General features: G+C 36.9%; 1 protein-coding gene across 2 annotated transcripts in view; it reads right to left on the minus strand.

The window, feature by feature from the left end:
- Positions 1–22,393, minus strand: part of LOC116659869 — a 422,086-nt gene that overhangs the window by 28,033 nt on the left and 371,660 nt on the right. For both annotated transcript variants that reach the window (XR_004315229.1, XM_032467987.1), the window contains 5 exons: positions 21,155–21,287; positions 12,186–12,301; positions 8,607–8,660; positions 8,072–8,223; positions 7,845–7,934 (listed from right to left, as the gene is read on the minus strand). Coding sequence is in view for 1 of the 2 variants with exons in the window: in XM_032467987.1 (XP_032323878.1) it covers positions 7,845–7,934; positions 8,072–8,129 (148 nt within the window). In the remaining variant the exon portion in view is untranslated. The remainder of the gene's footprint in view (positions 1–7,844; positions 7,935–8,071; positions 8,224–8,606; positions 8,661–12,185; positions 12,302–21,154; positions 21,288–22,393) is intronic.

Raw genomic sequence — 22,393 nt, forward strand, 5'->3', positions numbered from 1 at the left:
TATCTGACATACATTTAAAAAATTTTCTCCTAGAAGAAATAAAAGCAAGAATAAACAAATGGGACCTAATGAAACTTACAAGCTTCTGCACAGCAAAGGAAACCAGAAATAAAACAAGAAGAAAACCTACGGAATGGGAGAAAATTTTTGCAAGTGAAACCGACAAAGGCTTGATCTCCAGAATATATAAGCAGCTCATACGACTCAATAAGAAAAAAATAAATAACCCAATCCAAAAATGGGCAGAAGACCTAAACAAGCAATTCTCCAAGGAAGACATAAAATGATCAAAAAGCACATGAAAAAATGCTCAATATCACTAATTATCAGAGAAATGCAAATCAAAACTACAATGAGGTATCACCTCACACCAGTCAGAATGGCCGTCATTCAAAAATCCACAAATGACAAATGCTGGAGAGGCTGTGAAGAAAGGGGAACCCTCCTACACTGCTGGTGGGAATGCAGTTTAGTGCAGCCACTATGGAAAACAGTGTGGAGATTCCTCAAAAGACTAGGAATAGACTTACCATATGACCCAGGAATCCCACTCCTGGGCTTGTATCCAGAAGGAAATCTACTTCAGGATGACACCTGCACCCCAATGTTCATAGCAGCACTATTTACAATAGCCAAAACATGGAAACAGCCTTAATGTCCATCAACAGGTGACTGGATAAAGAAGATGTGGTATATTTATACAATGGAATACTACTCAGCCATAAAAACCGACAACATAATGCCATTTGCAGCAACATGGATGCTCCTGGAGAATGTCATTCTAAGTGAAGTAAGCCAGAAAGAGAAAGAAAAATACCATATGAGATCGCTCATATGTGGAATCTAAAAAACAAAAACAAAAACAAACAAACAAACAAAAACAAAGTGTAAATAAAGGACAGAAATAGACTCACAGACAGAGAATACAGACTTGTGGTTACCAGGGGGGTGGAGAGTGGGAAGGGATAGACTGGGATTTCAAAATTGTAGAATAGACTACACTGTATAGCACAGGGAAATATACACAAAATGTTATGATAACTCAGAGAAAAAAATGTGACAATGAGTGTGTATATGTCCATGAATAACTGAAAAATTGTGCTGAACACTGGAATTTGACACAACATTGTAAAATGATTATAAATCAATAAAAAATGTTAAAAAAAAAAAAGAATGCAGATAATGAGTTTCTTTGGAAAATGGACTACAACCCGAAAAATATTCATTGATGGGAAATAGCAAAGACTAGTTTTTTAAAAAAGTTTCTCAGAGGACTGACTAAAGATTTTCTATAAAGAGACTTTTTTATAGAATATTCTATATTACCACCCTGCTCAAAATTCTCATTTGGCTCTTCAGTACTTACACAAAAATTCTGAACGCTTTATGTGACTCATCTTTTTCAACACAAAACCATCACCACAATCCCTTTACAATTACAAATTACAGAACTACTTACAGGTCCCTCTGTCTATGGAAAAGCTAATCCTGTTCAGAATGCCTTTCACTCCTAGATTTGTCAACTAGAAAATTGCTTTGAGCTCATATGGGAGCATAAGTCTTACACCCTCCATGAAGACGGCTCTGAATTCACTAAACACACAGGGCTACTTAGCGACCTCGTTCCGTACCTCCATTATGTTTCCAATTATTTTTTAAATGTTGACAGGTTCTCCTCACTTCCAGAGCTCTTTTGAGGGCAGAGAGCATGCTTCCTACATGGTTATGTCACCAGTGCCTTTCACTGTCCTTAGTACATAATAGGTAATCAATAAACAGTTTTTGTATAAATCAGTGGATAATCAAAGCCAACTACAATACACTAAAAATTCTACCAAGTGAGTTATGGTTCTGGTGGAATTAAGTGGTATCTAATATAATCACTGAATGCTTTCTTCTCACTGAGGATTATAGATCCTTTTTGTTTTCTGACATTCTCAATCCCTTTCTATTCCTACTTAAAAAAAAAATCCCCTCTTTAACCGTACCTTGGTTTTTGTTTTTTAACATTTTTTATTGATTTATAATCATTTTACAATGTTGTGTCAAATTCCAGTGTTCAGCACAACCATACCTTGGTTTTGCTATTTGCACACAAAGGATCTGATGGCATCCACTAGAGAGGTTATTTTTTAAAACAACCATATATTTTTTCAAATATCAAATCTCTATTTTTCATGCCTCTGGCCCCCGCCTCACTTCACTGCTCTGTTGTCTTGTAATCTTCTACCACCAAAGCGGAACCGTGAGGCTAATTACATTAGAGAAGGGGAGGGAGGGCAGGTACTGCCTGGTTCCTTCACCAGCTTTGAGTTTTAAATTCTCTAGACTCTAACTAAGCTACATGAGAAGAATGACTCTGTTTTTGTTTCCTGCTCTTGGTCAGCAAGTACAAAGGAACCTAGCATATAGTATGCACTTAATAAATACTTCTTGAATGAACAAAGAAATGAATGAAAGCGGATATTCTTCATCTCTTTGCTACAACAAAAGTAATCATTACTGGACTTGGTTGAGTAAGAAAGGATTTCCTAACATTTCTTCAAATTTTCTTTCGAACTTAGCCAAAGGCAGTCTCACTCGCATGATAGTGCCAGTAACTAGATCATGACAAACAGGAAACAGAGAGCCCCAAGCCCACCCTTTTTGATCTCCATAAATGCTGTTGGTGGAAGAGGGAGAGACCACAGGGCAGCAGGTGATTAGACGTGTGTCCCAAGCTCCCTTGTGCAGGCCAAAATCTGAGAGAGAGGACATGGGCTAGATAGGTAGAGAGTCATGCCAGCCGTGGAAGGGCTTTTGCCCTATTTATTTTTGGACATTGAAAGACTATCCCCTGGCAAGCTATTCTCTCACCCAGAGGTAATTGCACCAAATAGGATGATGCACTGTAATTAGATAAAGAGAGACTCTGAACCTAGTTACACAGAGCTACCCTCCAGGGTTGCCAGATTTAGCAAACAAAAAGATAAAAAGGGCACCCAGTGGCATTTGTGTTTTGGATCAGTAAATGAATTTTTTGTTTGTTAGTTTGAGTTTGTTTTTGCGTGTGTGTGTGTGTGTGTGTGTGCGTGTGTTTTGTATAAACGTCTCATGTAACAGCTGGGTTAGGCTTGCACTGAAAAAAAAATTCAAATTCAAATGTGATCCGTCATTTTGTATTTTAAATAGAACCCTGCTGCTGTCCATTTTTATGTATAATGTATTCAGGGATTCCTGTGGACCCTGCAAAGCATGCGGAAGTCATTTAAGAACTCTCTGGGGATCTCAGCCAGAGGGTGTCAGAGCACACTGAAAGCCAAGATGTGGCCAAGTGAGTAAGTCCTGACCAAGACCGAGAAGAAAAGATCCCAAGTTATACCAGCCTCATTAAGGGAAAGTGACAGACCCCCTAAGAACTGCACCAGTTGCCCCTCAGCAGTCGTCTGTGAAGAGAGAGGACAGCTGGGACACAGACCAATAAAAACCTAAGAATCCAAAGAACCTGTGGTCATGATGGAAATGTACCGCTCAGACCTCTGTTCAGGACAGAATTCTCCATTTAGTTGCAAATAGTGCAGTCAGCTGGCAGCTTCCTCACTGCTTACAGTATCACTTGTCTTTTGAGACAAGACTAGCCTTGCATGGCCCCTTACAATAACTAAATATAGCTGAGGTAGTAGGGTTGGGCTATTACTGCAGAACATGAGACTCCCCTAACAGCCAGTCTCTCCCAGGGAGCTTCCTGCTACACTGGCCAAGCCTCTGTCTTATCTGCAACCTAGTCTTCCCGCCCAGTTCTGCTTCCTGCTATCTTTCCTTTCAAAGGTACCACACCTGTGATCAGAAGGCATTTCCTGTTCAATCCTGCATCCTCCCTTTTTTAGTTTTCACAGGTCTTGCCTTGCAATAAATCCCTCCAACTCCTACTCTGTTTCAGCACCTGCTTCCCAGAGGTTCCATTAACTATGTTAGTTGCTCTGATGCCACCTAAATTTACCTCCTACCATAATCTCAATTGCCTACTTCGAGAGAAAGAGAGGATGCTACAGAGCTCCAATATACTGAATAGAACCTAAGTCATCCTAGTAGAAAAATAGTTTATGCTTTTAAATCAGAGTAAGAACACCTGGCTGGGATAAAGCTACCTGGAATAAACTTATCTCTTCAAATCATCTACCTGGGAACTCATGAAGGAGATCAAAGAAATTACAGAGAAAGAAAGAGAAGTCACTTTTTCTTTGCAGGTTTGATTGCAATATTGAGGAATTTACAACTTTGCACTATCTACTTAGGGTAGAATCAGACTGTTCTGGTTAATGAGATAAGAAAACAGATTAGAGAGAGGTGAAGAAAGAGACAGATTACAGGGAGGAGAGAGAGATGAGCTTCCAAACATTTGAAATTTCAAAGCATTTCAGGGGAGGATGCTTTTGATTGCTCCCCTCTGACCTGTCATTAACTTCAATGCTACTTTCCTATCTTGGGAAACCACTGGCCAGGTTAATTTCCAAATCTCACCCTGTACTTTTTTTCTGGGAAAATGAGCAGAAGTTATTTCCTAGCAGATACATAAAAAGGAGGAGAGGAGGGCTAACTTCCTGCCAGCTCCTGGGGATGTGAAGCCTCATGTTCCCCATCTAGAAAATCTCCCAGAAGCATAACATCCTTCTGGTAACACTTTCCTGGAGCTAGGCTGCTATCCTTTCAACAAGTTTTAGGTTGCAAGCCGTTCAGAATGGAAGGGATTTAGTGGAGAGAAAAATACCCCCACCACCCAAGATACTTTAAAATCTGAGCTCTTTACTGCAGTTCAGTGTATTCCATAAGCTCACCCTGACCCATCTTTGTTCCCAAAGGCTGGTTAGAGGGACTTCCTGCCTGTGTTAAGCCCTGTCTGAATCTCAGGCATGTGACACACCTGCTTCCACACTCATATCTCCTTTGCTCACCATAGTCACAGATTTCTCTCTCTCTTCGAATTGTTTCTGAATTTATTTCCTTATCATTTAAGCTTTCATTCATTATATATCTCTTCATATTTTATAAGTAATTTTTCTGCATATCTTTTCTCACCAATAAACTTTAAAGTTATTAAGGAAAGAGCACATTTCTTTTTTTCTAGAGTAAACGCTTTAAAAAGTAGATGTCATAGAGAGGCAAATATGTATGGTCTCACTCCCATGTGGAATCTAAAAAACATAATAAAGCAAACTCATAGGAAAAAGAGATCAGACTTGTGGTTACCAGGGGTGAAGTGTGGGAGGAAGGTGGTCAAAAGGCAAAACCTTCCAGTTATCACTGCTGAGTGATATACGGGAGGGTTAAGAGAGTAAATCCGAAGAGTTCTCATCACCGGGAGAAACAGATTTCTCTTCTTCTCTTCTTCTTTTTCCTTTTACAGTATCTATGTGAGATGGTACATGCTAGCTGACTACTGTGGTAATCATCTCACAATACATGTCAATCAAGCCATTATGCTTTATGTCTTAAAAATTATTCAGTGTTATGTAGCAATTATTCTGTAATAAAACTGGAAAAAATATATTTTTAAAAGTAGCTGTCAGCTGATTCTGGTAGTTCTCTTGACATCAAAACAAGTTACTTCAGGAAAATCACAGATATGAATGATTAAGTTAGGGTCAAAGTTAAATACTGTCATTGTGGGGGTATACAACTGTGCTGTCATTCTTCAAACTGAAGAAATTTCTAGTAGTAAGAGACAATGGAAAATGGACTCCAGCCAACCTGGTTATGAATAACTAGTTGGTCTTTACCAGCGACCACCAGTGAACTTCGAGGTGAGTCAGAGCAAGCTACTCCACCTACAGCCTTGCTACCAGTTAAAATGAAATGAGGTCTCAGTCTAAATTCTGCCATACAAACAAACAAAACACACACAAAACAATGCTTAGAAAGCAAAAGCAAAAATTGTTCATATAACCTATTCCATTGACTCAAGGAAGTCTTCTGGAATGTTGCTATCTGCCTCAAGTGAACTCTTCTTGCAATTTGTGAAAACAGCATCCTGAAAGGGCAGTAGTTAGCTAACATGTGTCCAGAAGCAGACATAACATTCTACAGCCAGGATTCTTCCACCATTACAGCTGAATCAAACAACCAGAATCCTCCAGAATCCTCCACATTCCAAGGTTGGACACAAGAATCTTTGGGGCTTTACATTAGGACATCTTTTCCAAGGGTGTAGGCTACAAAGAAAAAACCCTCCCTGAATTCTTATTGTCTATGCATGTGTGGGAAGTATCTTCTTAGTATTTTAGCCAATAGACATACACTGAGTATTTTAAATGTCCCTAACAAGGACCCACTTTTAACATGAGTCATCCTTTTCAATCATTCACTACTTTCACCAATAAATGCTCCGTTTCTGACATTCTGTATATTAATGATCAAAGCAACTGACTGATCCAGATGCAAGTAACAAAACAGCTGAAGTTGCTGCTTCTCAAAGATAGGCTTCTTGAGGGCCAAATTCTGGTTCTGGACCCTGCATTTCTGACTAGCACACTCAGAGCTCCCTCACTGATGATCTCTGTGTGAATTCTTTATTAAATATTAGAAGCATCAGGTTACAGGGTAAACTAAAGAATACACACATCCTCCTACATAATATCATTGTGAAGTATGTGAAAAATAATTTACAGATCTCATAATCAAAACCTTAGAGAACATCTCTGCTAATGTTTTTTTCTACTGGGTTCCCCTGAGTCTTAGTTTTGCTCCCCACTCCTATGCACTAGGGAGCTACTGTGTACTGAAAAAAAAAAACAAAAAAACCTCCTTAATTATATAACTCTTCTTCTTGGACCTCTAGGTGAGTTTTCATTTGAAGGACAGAAAGGGTTGCTGAAAAAAAACGCTGAAATAAATTACTTTGCCCCTTTTGTCCTGCTTTCTCGTAAAGTAATGATAAGACTGCCACCCAGACGATGTAGAGATAAAGTCTGAGGTATATTATTTAGCATCAGGGATAGACCCAGAAGAGGATTTATAGGTGGAGAAAAAACAGTGCAGAAAGACACTGGCAAAAGCAAGAAGTTTATATGAAAGACCAGCACAGTAGATGATTTGCTGGATCCAAGTCTGTTAGCAAAACGCTCCTTAAAGACCCAATTGCGATGTGTCCCTGTTGTTTCGATACATTTTAAGTTATGTACAGATACAACATCAGTCTAATAATTGGAACTGAACTGAGTGGTCATCTAAATCAAATTATACATTTACAAGAATCAATTCTCTGTCAGAATCTTTGCTGCATATAGAAAACTATCTTCCAGGAAAGCAAGGTGAATGCTAGTTGGAAAGAGTGAGACTTGAGCCCGTGTTACCTCAGGGAAGCCGCTGGAGTTCCAGCTTGACTGACTCTTGTTGGGAGCCCTAGACATTCTGAGCGCCTCGGAGAGCCTGACCTGCTCTGGCACTGCCTTTCTTCCTTAATCAGGGGCTCTTGAAAGTCGGCTTTGCTGGACACATGTGAAAGGGAGATCGTTCTCCCATAGACACCCCTGACTCTTTCTCTACTTTTTTTGTGTCTTGGGGAATTTCCTACAAGGGAAGAGATGGAAAAAGCCACAGATGTGGGCAGATAGCAGCGTACGTGTCCTCCACATTTCATGTGGATCCTCTTGGCTGCCCATCACGCTTCTCCATTAGCAGGTACTTCTACCAGATATGCACCAGAGGACTTGGGAGATGAGGAGCAAAGAAGTAACTCAACAGATAAACTCTGGGAATCCCAAACTAGGTGGTTAAACTTCTACCTAGGTCGTCCTGAACTTTTTCTAAGTTATGCTTTTTGAGGATTGGTAAAACCGTGGGCTGCCCCCTCCCCCGACTATGCTCACCTGTTTCAAATTTTACAGAATATTCAGGGAGTTGACGGCGTCTCCACAGTCCCTCCCCAGGGAGCTCCCCTTTCCTTTGGTGACCTCTACCTAGAAAGAAGGCAGCCTGAGGTTATATGTCCATGAGGGATTCAGATGTTCTAAGTATTCAGTGAGTTCACTGTGTGGATTAAAATTAAAAGTAGTACTTGAACAAAAAAATAAATAAAATAAATATGATGGTTTACCTACTAAAGAGTCTACATTAGTAGATTCTCTCTTCCACTTTCCACTGTGCTCCTCCATAAAACTGCAGAGACTAAGAGCACACCGTGCTGCATCTCAGTTATGATTTCCTGGAGTTAGCCCTCGGGCATATTTTGATGTAAGCAAAGCTATTCTGATAATATAAAATAAAACAAACACAAGAAAAGTTATAGAGCTCTTTGAATCACTCCAGTAACATTTATTTCTAGATTTCTTTCTGAGTTTATCTCAAATTATTTAAAAACACATTCCTGAAAAATGATTGTAACTTACTCCTTTACAAGGATTATAGTATTTTTGTATAATTGTGTGATGTTGGTAAATTTTAGCAACACTGCAGTCAGCCCATTTTTCATGTTGCCAATTTCAATTTGAAAGAGTACCTAGATAGGTTTCTTTGAGATCTTATACATGCAACTATATCGTTCTACATTTCCACCTTGAGGATGAAATGAATGCACAAGGAAGGAGGTGAAACTGGGAAAGGTCATGGGAATAATGCCGAATCCATCTCACCACCAAATTATATCCATGTCTTGAAGAGACTTGTTCCAGTGTGGATTGGGTTTCCTGTGAGCCGCAGAGAAAGAATAAACAAACAGAAATGTTTTTCAAAGAGAAGGAAAATAATTGCCAGGCCATACACATTTAATTGCAGCACAATGACACAAGTTAATTTGCATCAATCCAAAAACATATTTTAGTGATTAAAAAAAAAAAAAATCAAACCTGGGAAACCACCCAAAGTTTCCTTCCAAAGAAAGTATTCTACTAAACCCTAAATTGTGCAAACACAGCTTGTGATTATCACCAATTGGAAACCATGGAAGATCCTTAATGCCAGAGCATGAGAAGGCATGTTAGTATTACACACCATCTACTTGTTCCAAGCTATTTGACAAATTCAAAAATGCCAGCTTACCAAAAGCATAGTACACACAGTGCTCATTTAAACTGCCATCTATTCCTTTAGATATTTGAACGCAAACTCACTATGCCTGTTGGATGTAGCAGAAACGGTTAAGGAGCAGACAAGTTGCTACTCACCAGGGACAGATTAATCTTTTGCTTCTCAAGGCCATTATGTAGTTGGCTTACCAAACCATTGTCTCTTATAAATACAATTAATCTGAATGGCTTTACCAACTTTAAAGAATTTAATATAATTTTAGGACTCCAAAAATCTGCCCTAACTTGCATTCTATTCCAGTGAGGGAATATCCTGTGTATGACTTTGCCCTGATCTGTTAAATTATCTCTCATCATTATGATGGCTAATCCCTTGTAAGAACAAATAAAGACCCTAGTCATCAATTCCCATAGGTAAATATAGGGGCCATGCATCATGAAGTCTGTCTATAGTTATAAATAACGTAAGAGGACAACAATCTACAAAGCTCCAAACTCATCTGAGTTTACCAAACTGTCCTCATAATTAAGCTCAGATATTATTATTATTAATATTACTGTTTTATAAGCTATCCTACCTTTTGCTTTGTTTGGTCATCCTTGGCCTGACATGAATTAAAAAAGAAATTATTCCTGTGATTTATATAAAAACCTGATTCGTTAAATAAACTTTTTACTTTGTATAATTTTGCATTTTTTTCCTATGTGCTTTTTTTTTCTTTTGTGATGAGATAAAATAATACACTTTGGGGACATGACAGTCTCTATCTTTTATAAAAGAAGATTCTGAAGACCAGAAAGGTTAAATGAATTATCTGAGGTTACACTCTTAATTAGTGGAACAATCCGGATCAGGATTTAGGTCTTGAATTCCCAGTCTAGGATTTTTTCTGCATATCCTGATACTAAACTCCACTGCATACGCCCAATGGCTTCAGTTTTCCGTTACATAAAAACTTCAAAGTCTGACCACATTCAACAACAGTATTATTACATGGAGAAAAAATGTTTCCTTATATACTGAAATGCTTTTATCCTTACAAATGAAATAATTGTCAAGCTAAAAACATGATCATAGAAGAAGTAAATATCACATAAGATGGTCTAAAACCCTGCTGCATTTGATTAGGGCTGAAAAAGTGAGGAGTGAGGGATATGTACATTCAATAAAAAAGAAAAATAATGTCCTTACACCAAATTCCGGATTAGCATATTCTCATGACTAGAGTGAAAATTCAGGGCATTTAGGGGGGAATGGCATGGCAGAGAGAAAGGACAGCTCATTTCTGAATCATATCCTCCTCTTCCATGTAAATGGTGACTGCAGTCAACAAAGAACTTCTCTCTGCAGTTATGCCTTGTCTAATAAGGTTCTCCCGCACCCTCCTGGAAATATCAGTGTCCATTTCAAGCATCTTATCCCTCTTTTTGGCTAAACTCTCTCCGATGTTTATATGATTACTGAATGGAAGTCAGGGTCTCTTCCAAAGAAGAATCCATAACCAGAGACATTCTAAGAGATGCTGCTGTCTACATCTTATGCTTTTTTTCTTTCTTTTTTTTCCTAACAAAAGAAAGAAGAAGGGCAGAGCCCAACTTGCTTTTTCAAGTGTGGTTTCATAAAATTGGCCTTTCTGTAACAATGTGAGCTGTTCATTCATCCTATAAAAATGCCTCATATAAGACAGCTGTTTTGCTTTTGCTGAGCTTTGGAATTGGGGGTATGGTATTTACACTGTGTTCTATTATAAGCCAAGCAGGCTCACACCCTGGAAACAGTTATTGCTTAATGAAAATAATATGCTATAACCAAGATTATATTAACATATGACAAGAAGACCTCCCTTGTACTAAACTCTGTCCATCCTAATAAATGCATATGCAGATTTAAACTTATCGCTCTGGTTTTACTCATGGGCAGTATATATAATATAAATTTTCTTTATTTGTTTTATCTGAATTCAAGAGCAAAGCATATGATGACCTTTGAAAACATTCCCTAGTTTGGTAAGATGCATAGTCCTGGGACTTTAGTGTCAGTCAGACCTAGGTGAGGATTTGATCTATGCCACTAAGTAATTGTATCATCTTGTAAAAATTGCTTTACTTCTATGAGGCTCAATTTTCTTATTTTATGATTGGTATAAATATACATACCACATGGTATCCTTCTGAGATTTCAAGACAATTTTAAGCACCTAGTTCAGTACCAGAAAAAGAGTATATATTCAATGTGCTATCATAGTTAACTGCATAGGTTTGGGACTTTGCCTGAATTCCAAGCTTTACTCACCACTTCTGTTTCTGACTTTGCTTTTGTAAATTGAGCATAATAGCAATAGTCACTGGATAAGTTTTTTTTTTTTTAACAAGGATTTAAAAAGGTAATATGCATATGACACATAGAATACAATCTGGTACATAGTAAGCACTCCATTCATTCATTAATTAAACAATCATTTACTGAGCACCTAATACAAATGAGACACTTCTTGAAGGGCTGATGATTCACCAGTGAAATAAGTGGTCAAATATACTCATCTTCAAGGGCTTAATAAATTCCCAGAAAGAAAAGTGATAAACAAGATAAACAAAAAAGTTAACTATTATTCAAAACAATGAAAAACGCTAAGCCATTTTCAAAAAGCAGGGAAAAGGGAGCAGTTTTGAAATTTTAGGTAGAGTAGTTAGGAAAGGCTCACTAAAAAGATGTCATTCAGGTAAAGATCTAAATGTTAACAACTATTAGCATTACTAATACTAATTATTTTATTTCCTCCCTTTCTTGCTCAGTAATCTGTGATAGAATTCAATAAGCAGGAGGAGAAGAAACAAAATATATAAACCAGGGATTAGTCAAGAAAACAGAAACCACTTAAGTTGGAAGACACTTAATTTAGGGAATTAGGTGCTTATAAAACTGCTGAAAAATAAGAAGTAAAATTTAACTGAAAACTACTGTTTTCTTTTTAAAAATCAGGATATTAAAGACATTGCTGGAAACTACTGACAATGATCTCAGCTACCTATGCCACCGAGATGGTCATTCTCAAGGGAACTCAGTAAAGCCACTGGCAAAACCTCGTATTTGTCTACTACCAAAGCTCATGCATTTGCCTGTCCCTGGGGGAGGAGTTATATTAATTTCTGTTTCTTTTCTGCCTCCAAAATCTCACACAAATATACCTCATTAAAGGAACTTAAACCAGAAGATGGATGGCAGTGGATTCTGGCAGATGTATTTCTTTGCTTTTCAATCTGTGTTACAAAGATGGCACGGAATGGAGTCCGGGGGCAGGTATCTATCAAAAGGAAAGAGAAGAAGAAAAAAAAAGAAGGATCAAGGGTATTCATCATGTCCAAAGTTACACACCAAATTAATTCCAGAGCTGTGTTTTATTCCTAGGCAGTACGATTCTAGAACCCACGTTCTTAACCACCCTGCTTTTCATTGCCCATGTTTTCATCCCTGGAGAAAAGATAAAGAGTGAAGTGAATTATATAGTGATACAGAAAATAATATAACTGACTTAATTTGCACCTGACGTTGTTGGAAAGAAGTTGGAGAAATAGCAATTTAAAAGTAATAAGAGCTAGTTTTGAAGGCTACCAGGAAAGAGGCAGAATCCAGTAAATATCACAAAGAATAAGAAAGAAGAGACACAGGACCATCCTGCCTCACTATTTCCATAAATATTCGAACCTTTCTTATTTTCAGGCAAGCCTCCCTTTCCAGAGTCAGGTCCACAGAGAATCCGAATAGCTGACCTAGAAGGAATCTTAGAAACCAGCTCACCTCGGATGGGGAAATGAGACCACCACGACCATCCAGGAGACTCTTTTTCAGGTTCACACACAGGCATACTCGGAGTCAAAAACTTCCTTCTAGACCGTGTCTTAGTCTGTTGTTTTAATTATTTAATATCTATGAATTTGTGTGTGTCTGGCAGTTAAAACAGCAAAGCAGAAATCTCGTTTGCTATTTCTGGCTCATCTGCAAACTTGCTGGCAGCTTTGTCGTGTCTCATTCACTTCATCCAAGATTTCCAGAAACTCCATGCTATACCATATGTGGAACAGGAGTCTCATTAATCCTCGTTCACAATATTAAAGGGACTGAATTGTGAGTTAATTTGTATAAAGTACTTTGAGATTTTTGGATAAAATCCACCGTATAAGCAAAGAAAAGGGAACTTTCTTTTCTGGATCATCAACCAGTATCCTGAAGAATGACAAACTCTAAATTCAGGAAGGAATGTAAATGTTCCTTTCTGACATCTTACAATCTTTCAATTCTGGAACAATTTCAATATCCATGAAATTTCAAAAGTAATTATAAAGTGATCTTGCCTCCAAAATTTTCCTGTGTAAAAGTAGAAGCATTTTAAAATTACTTTGGGGATATTTCTATCCCAAGGAAACAGCTGGCTGGACTCCCCACTTAACTACATATTCCCACGCCATCTTCGGAAAGCTAAATACTGTAATTTACTTCAGCCATGTTGAATTAATATTTATTATTTGAAGAAGAAGACCAAATAACCACTGAATATTTTTTTCTCCTTTGAGAAGTACTGTGTTCCTGAAGATTTATGGGTGGGAATCTATTTGTGTGTTTTGTTTTGTTTACTAATCTTTATCAGTCTCCAGTGACTGAATGTATTTATTCCGTTAGAGTAAACTCTGCATCATTCATTATACTTCATAATTAAAAATTTCATTTCAGTTAGGGAACACCACTTATCTCATCCCCAGCAGAAAGAAATAACCATTTCTTTTCCTTTCTCTCCAATTCAGAGGCCAATCAAAACAAATGATTTTATACAACATGAAATTTAGCAAATGCTCACACTGAGAAGCATAGTAAAATTCTTAATTAACTAGTCCATTACCCTCACCAGGTTGTATCATCAAAATATTTTTTTAAAAAAAACCTAAAATGACATAATTTCAACAAACTAATTGAAAAATTGAAAAGCAAATCATATTTTTGCTGTCAACTACCAATGGTATTTGCTAACCTCTTCCAAAACAACCTAAGAGAAGTCAGTTTATTGTGATTAAATCTGTCCCAAAGATATACGTGCATCAACTGATGAAGACATCTACAGCTTATCAGGCTCCTTGGTTCTCGACTTCCTGCCGTCTGGGTTCTGTGTCTGCTGTACCGCTGAAACTGGTTTTGACAGAGTCATCAGGAGCCTCTTGGACACCAATGTCTTCTTGAAATGAACTTTTTCCTTGGTGTTTTTCAGGATTCTCTTCTAGGCCCTCTTCTTTTATATATTCTTCTTGGGTGATTTCCTATGTTCCTTTGACTTCAATCACATCTATGTTTCTAAACATATGTTTATAGTCTAGATATCTCCCCTGAGTGTCAGACCTTTATATTCAATTTCATATTACATATATCTGGTCAAATTCTTACACTCAGTATTTCCAAAACTGAACTCATGTTCTCATCCTCCACAAACTGCATTTTCACCTGTGCTCTGAATTTCAGTAAATGTCATCCATCAACCTTTCAGTTGCTTAAGCCACAGCCCCCACCGTCTTCATTACTGCCTTCTCCTCCTTTCCCCAGCACCTACAACCAATTGCCAACTCCTCATGATTCTGTCTTTTAAAAACTTTTAACATCTATTTGTGAGTCACACTACCTCTATTGTTTAGACCACAGTTACCTTTTGCTTGGATTATTATAAAGGAACCTCAACTGTACTTTCTCTATTCAATCTTATCTTTCTCCAACTTATTCTTTATACCGAACTAAAATTATAATATGGTCATGGCATTTCGTTCTCTCTCTCTTTCTTCTCTCAATGTTAGGAGGTATTCTTTTTTTTTTTTTTTTAATTGATGTACCATCAGTTACAATGTGTCAATATCTTGTGTCCAGCACCATGTCCCAGTCATGCATATACATACATATATTCATTTTCATATTCTTTTTCATTAAAGGTTATTGCAAGATATTGAACATAGTTCCCTGTGCTATACAGCAGAGACTTTTTTAAAAATCTATTTAAAAAAAAATAGTGGCTAACATTTGTAAATCTCAAACTTCCAAATTTATCCCTTCCCAACCATTTCCCCAGTAACTATAAGATTTTTTTACTATGTCTGTAAGTCTGTTTCTGTTTTGTAGATGAGTTGATAGTGTCCTTTTTTTTTTTAAGATTAGGTGGGATTCTTAATTCCTCTTTTCTCTTTCTCCTCCAGACCCAAGTACCATAGATTCAACAATTTGAATGACAACAGATATGACCACTTCTCTCCACCCCAACATCTGAGTAAAGTGTCCACACTGGGTTCTTTTAGAGTCACTATTCTTACCTCTACTAAAGGTGGCAATGATCACACTCTTTGGGAAATGTTTGTTTATTTTTCTGTGACCTCTAACTCACTATAAACTTTTTAAGGTTTAGGACTTTGTCTTGTTCACTCTTTCACTCGCAGCATCTAGCTCTTTGGTAAGGCATATAATAGGAGTTCATTAATAGGTCATTGAGAAAAGAAAAGGAGGAAGGAAGGGAAGGAAAATGACAATTAAAAAAAATCACAGTATTTATTTTTTGAGGAAGACAAGCTATGTTCTTTCATCTTGAAAGTCCCAAGAAAACAATAATTTTTTGAAATGAGTAGCTACAAAGTTGAGTAAAGATGTCTGTATGAAAGACACCCAACAGTAGGGAGGGGAAAAGAAGGTGGGATTGTTAAGAAAAAGAAAAATCCATCCTTCATGGTCTCCATCCCACCTGTCTTGCTCTTTCCCTGTGTTAACAGGTACTGTTACCCTGAGTGGTGCGGAACATTTCCAGCACAGACAGAAAATCATTTTAAATATTGCCTATGCCATAACAAAACTAAAGCCTATCACTACAAAAAAAAATCATGAGAATGAAAAATAAAACTAAACTTTAACTAAAGCAATGATATCTGTTGATATAAAACTGCAGCTCTGAGCCTTTTCTTTATTTCTTTATTTTAAAAAGGTTAGCTCTTCTAAATTGTGGCATTTCAACTGTAAGGAAGGTGGCCAATTCTAGCACTCAAAAAAGAAAAGGGAACTTTCAAAGAAAATAAGATGAAGGTGGTTAATTGAGTGAGTTCACTTACCATGTTGCTAATACCACGCAAAACTTAATGTTACCTCCATGGAGGGCTGGCTGAGCAAGAATTGCAGAATAATACGATGTCAGGCTGTACACTAAGTTCCCAAGAGTGGAGAAACATGATTTATGTTTTTTGGTTTTTTTTTTTGTCAAATATGGTAAGCATGGGGAAAAAAGAAATCTGAGATTTGACTGCAAAGCAATGTTCTTTATCTTTTAATGTCTTCCTTTCCCTGCTACAGTCTTGTCCCAGGGCAGGAGGACCAGATGTGCAGTGATTCACAAGCAATATGAGGTGACAGTTCTTCCTTGTCTTGAAATTCTAAACACATTTCAAAGACACACTTTCGATTGTGCCAAACCCATTTGAAACCACTCTCCTTAAAAATGACATCGTTTCTTATTATTTATTTATTTTTTCTACTCTGACTCAATGTACCTCAAACTGAGCTCTCCGGATCTTTGAAAGTGAAATTATCGTCTTAAAAAGTAATTCTGCAATTAATGAAAGAAAAGAGTTATTTCAATTCTGGGAAAAGCCAACTCAATTTATTCCAATATTTTATATCCCTTTATGTCCTTAGTTTTTCCTATTGTGTGTTCATGATGGTGTTCCAGATGAGCACTCAGTATCCTTTTTTAAAAATTACTTTCATTTTTTGATTATACAGTTTATGGAGAACATTAAAGAAATACTCAAATAAAAGTGCACCATAATCCCATTGGCAAGAAATAACTTCATTCTTGGGTATTTTCTTCATGCTCTAATACAGCTAAGGTCACAAAGTTCTCCATATAATTTTCACCCTGATTATTTTACCCAGAGTAATTTACATACCAAAAGTGTCATCAAAAACATTGCTTTAAATTGCTAACTAATGCCGGATTTTTAGGTAGTTTTCACTTTTTTAATACTATACATTTTGCTGTCACAATTTTCTACACATGTTCCAAGCACAGAGTCATAGATAAATTACTATTACAAAGAATATATACTATACATGTTTTGAGGGCAATTTGATTACTGTTTGATTCCCATTTCTAAATAGCATTTAAAAAGACAGTAAAAGTTGACTTTCTCCTCTGCGCTATTTAAAAACTACACTACAGTTTTAAGGACACCAGCATTATTTATTTGAACTTTCAAATTTAATGAGCAAAATGGAACGTCCTCATTATTCTAATTGGCATTTTTGATTCCCAGGATTGCTGAAATTCGATGTGTGTGTTATGCACACCCACACATAGACATGCATATTCATAGTCCTCAATGCCACCTGTTTGCTTATGCACGTAGGTGTGTCCCTGATATGATAGATTTACTTATCTTTCTGAGACTTCCCCTAACAATTATATTTCTATGAATGTAATCATAGTGTCTGACTTGATTGAGAACTCCAATGTGTGTTTGAACTCGAGCTCAGATGTTCCAGAAAAATTCTTCACCAAAAATCGGATTTTCTGACATCATTCAATAGAACCACATCTATTTAGACTTCTCTGTTTCAGGTATGAGCAGCATTCATGCTGAATTTGTTCTGAAAAGCTAACCCTGTGTTTTATGGAGCCATTGAGGGGAAAGCCTGAGTTTATTAGGCAATTATTCCCCAAGAAGGTGGCAGCCAATGCCAAGAGAGAGGATGAGATCACTCTTAATTCCTATCTGAAAGTAAGGATCAGCTCACTCTGTTCCTTTGAGGGGCAATAGAATAAGGGACTGGAGCATCCTGAAATACTTCATTTTTTAACCATATGTCCTTGTGTTTATTACTAAGTATGAGATCAGAAAGCCATATGGACTGACTTGGGGATGATATTTTAAGGAATTATTAAAATGATTCATTGTAAATGCAATGGATAAACATAAAGACATGAAAAATGGGATCATTAATAACCTGATAACATCTTAGACACGGCCCCAGTTAACAGTGTACATCGATGTCTCATAGAAGAAGCAACACGTGCTTTAAGATAGCAAAAGACATGGTACTGATAAATAAACAAATGACAACAACAAAAGCCCACAGCTTTCAACAGATCCCCCAAAGACCCAATTGTCCCAATTCAATTCCCATAGATGAGAGAGAATACTTGTCAGTATTTCCATCTCGTGCCAGTGCTAGGGTAACACCTCTTTCTTACAATAGTAACACCTCGTAACCCAGTGTTTGCGATGTCTAACCTGTTCCAGCTGCAGGAACCCTGCTGGACTGACCCCACGAGAAAAGATTTTCACCTTCCACCTCCTCTACCACAAGGAGCAAGAGACTAAAACACAACAGCATCTCTTTCCAAAAAACACTTTTCAGCTCTGTATTCTTTAGTTGCTCTCTGATCTCCACCCTGACCTACCAAATCATTCTCAATGGTAAATCGATAGTAAATAGTAAACACTAATGGTAAATGCCTATCACTTATTTTTATTATATAGCAATAATAGCTTTTATTAATTAGCATAAAGTCCTAAGCAACATGGTAATCACTTTTCAAAAAGTATAAATATATTCCCACAGCCTATAACGTATAGTCCATTGTTGTTACAATTGTTGTTACTAGTTACCATTTATTGCACGCCTACTTTGTTATGCAGTACTGAATGTGTTATAATATTTATAATCTTCTCAACAAGTCTCCTTGATAGGTATTAAAGTCATTTTATAAATAATAAAACTGTGATTCAAAGAGGTTAATTAAATTATACATGAAGCACAAACTATTATGGTTGACACCTAGAAAACAGCCAATATTACCTATCTTATTATTACCATCATATATTTTAATATCAGTATTAATTTTGAGAAGTCATGGGACATGTTCCTTGGATGGAGATTTGGTTTGGGAAGGCATACTATATACAGAAAAATTAATGTTTATACTTTCTGCTCCATTTTCTTAATAACATTAATGTTAATAATATTAAACAAAATTATAGAATAATGAGAATAATACTAATACTATTATAGTGTATATGTAATATATGAAATATATAGCACATTAGTACTATATACTATATTAATACTACAAGGCATGCTAAAAGTACTGCTACTATTAACATTATATATTATAACAAAACTAATATCATTAATTAAAAAGTTTAGCTTTACTGAGAACCTACTGTGTGCCGAAAACTGGGCTAAGACTTCATTTTAACCTTAAAAAATCCTGGGCAACAAATTCTTATGTTTCTTTCTGACTTCCAGATGAAGAAAGCAAGGATAAGAGAAATGAATTCACTTCTCCAAAGCTTCCCATCTTGTATGAAGAGAGCCAGGATCAGAATTTAGGCCATCTGACTTCAAAGCTCTAGGTCTTCATTATTGTTCATTTGAGAACTTGGAGGAATCTTATAAATTGTTTTGTATTTAACCCCTTATTTTACACAGGAAGAAATGCCGAGAGAAATAAATTGCCTGGGATTACACAGCATTTATTGGCCTAGATGAAAATTTGGCAACAGTAGCCTTATTGTTTGCAAAGTCACTGTGCAAAGATCATCTTATAAAAAGTCCCAACATCCTTTTAAATTATGTTCTTGTATAATCCCCTTTTTACCTCAAAGGAAACCAAAATTCAGAGAGGTTAAGCAACTTGTCCAAGGTCACGCTAGAAGCTGGGCTCTGGACTCAGGCAGCCTGGCTCATGAACTTTTGCCTTTTACTGCTATTCACTTCTTAGGTCAACCATCTTCCAACCCTACACCCTTTCCACGTCCATTTCTTTGCCAGCCAGGGGCAGTCGTGTGAAGGAGCCACCTCACACCAATTTGCAAAAGCCAACTGTTAAACTCTCGGGAAATTTGTAAGCTGGTGGTCAAACATAGTCATTATTAAGAATTAAATTTTATAAACCTAAAATCAAATGAATTCTATTAAAAATAAAGGTAAATTCTTTTGTATCTTTGTGACCTGCATTATTTTGAATACTAATAATATTAATGGTAAGAACATTAATAATAAAATTAATAAATATCATTACCATTAATAATATTACCACTGGTAACACTATAAACATTACTACACACATATTATTTCACTACATTTCCAAATCCTAGTTATTTTATTAACATTTTACTATTACCAAGGTTCTTGAGATTCTGTATCCATTGTATTCGTACTTTTCCCAACTCTGATTTTAGTGATGTTATATTGATAGCCTGAAACTGGCCACCTCAGGACACCACAGAAATAGCAGAGTGCTACAAATCAGTGCATTTATTCCCCCACATAGTCAGTCGTTAAACACTTACCAATAAATACCACTGCCAGGGGTCATGGGTATTTGAACAGAAGTCACTGGAAAATTGTTCCTAAATAATTTAGGTTATATGAGGAAACTTCTAGTTTACGTTACACTCATTCAAATGATATGATATGGATTCACTGGATACAAAAAATTAACCGTCCTGACGATACTAGTGACACTTTATGAGTCTAAACACTTGAGAGTAACAGCTCCCAGAGAATTTGAGTGGATATTCAATCTAAGAGGCTTTTAAACATCTCCAGAAAATCTGTCTCTCTGCCTATCTCACTCACATAAGCAAGTTTAGTATAAGACAAATGATGGAGAGAAGATGTTAGATTCTAAATTCATATACTATAATACAGTAGTGGACCATCTGATGAGCCAGGAGAGTTTCCAGTGGTAAATCCCACCCTTAAGAACAAAACGGTGAAAGGAGACACTAAGCCCACAGGCCAGAGGGAAAACCCAGTCTAACGGGAGAGGCATCATTAGCGGCGCACAGCCTAAGAGATGCAAACCAGCCCGTGTGACCCTGCCTGGTTTGGTAATGTGACGCTTGGTAATTTGGCCTTGTGGGTCACTGGTTCAACCTGGCTTATGTCGAGAGCAGATGAAAGCTGCTGGCAGCAGAAGGTGATTTAATGCTTTCAGGGAAACGAAGCAGTTATCTCAGCTCAATGCTGCATGGACTCCTGTTTCTTCCCATAACAGTTGGCAGTCATTAGCACCCTTGTTGACAGTTTCTGCAGAAAGGCCAAGATCACAGTGGGCCCAGAGATTAAAATCACATCTCACCTTGGTGGTCCCTCCAGCACAGAGCTGGAAAAGTAGGAAGTCTTGTTCTACCATTTGGTCCCATTAGAGGACTTTCATGTCCAGCAGTCTGCTTCTTCCTCGAGAAGCCTGGAGTCAAGAGTTCAAAGGAGCACTAGAAGGAAACAAAAAATATTTGTAAAGCCTCTTTGCTCGTCATTTCCCTTTCGATTTTAGATAGGGAAACACAACATTCGTAAGGTCACAGTCTTAAATCAAATTCTTTGGGGGACATTTTCAGTAGGGGAAAATTTTGAACAGCTGAATTCTGTTTGAATTTGTAGGACTTATTTTGAAATCATTAAAGTTGGAAAGACAATAAATTATGGCGTGGAATTTTAAAAGACCTCAGAATGGTAGAAAAGTGTGGTTGAGAAAAGTGACTTCGCCCAGCTATTTTAAGTATTTAGATCACCAGAAAAAAGACCAGGTCGTATCATAGAATCAGAAACTGGGGACTTAAAAGGACAATGGTGCAAGGGACTAAGAGGCATGCATCTTAGTCCTAACTTTACCATTTAAGAGCACAATAAGCTTCAGAAAAACAGGCATGCTGAACTAGATGGACTTCCACCTTTGACATTCTACAGTCCAGACTTTCTTCTAGGTAGATAAACTATTTCTAAATATCTAAAAGTGTTAATATATGTAAAGCACTTGGCACAAGGTCTGGGATATAATAAGCACTATATAATTTTTTGTTCTCATATTATTTTTGTTACTACTATTATGAATATTATTAAAAATTATAAATTACCCAAAGCAAATTATAAATGAGTTTTAGGAAACTAAAACTCCAACCCTAGTCTGGACATTTTTTTTTTTCCAAAAAAAAATATAGAAGGTTGAAATGTCGTGTCTAATAGGTGATGATTTCCCAAACTGTTGTTCATAGGAACAATCATTCTTCATGAGGCTCTTTTGTAAAATTATTTGTTGGATGAAAAGGAAATTGGGGGGATGCTGACTACTATACCCTTCATAGAAAGTAACAGTGCACATTAGCTTGTTAAACACTCTGAGCAGTTTTGAGGAAAGAAGTCTATTTAATTTGGCATAATTTAGTATTCTCAAAGTTATTTGGTGATAAAACCTGATTCGTGCATAGTATCTATACGGGTCTCCAACTGAACTACACAGATCTCCTTTCCTAAGTCATGGTCTTAGCGTCCGACTACTCACACCACTTTAGATAAGACTGCCAACTGTTATGGGAAGAAA

The sequence above is a fragment of the Camelus ferus genome, chromosome 25 (assembly GCF_009834535.1).
Source record: "Camelus ferus isolate YT-003-E chromosome 25, BCGSAC_Cfer_1.0, whole genome shotgun sequence".
NCBI lineage: Eukaryota > Metazoa > Chordata > Mammalia > Artiodactyla > Camelidae > Camelus > Camelus ferus.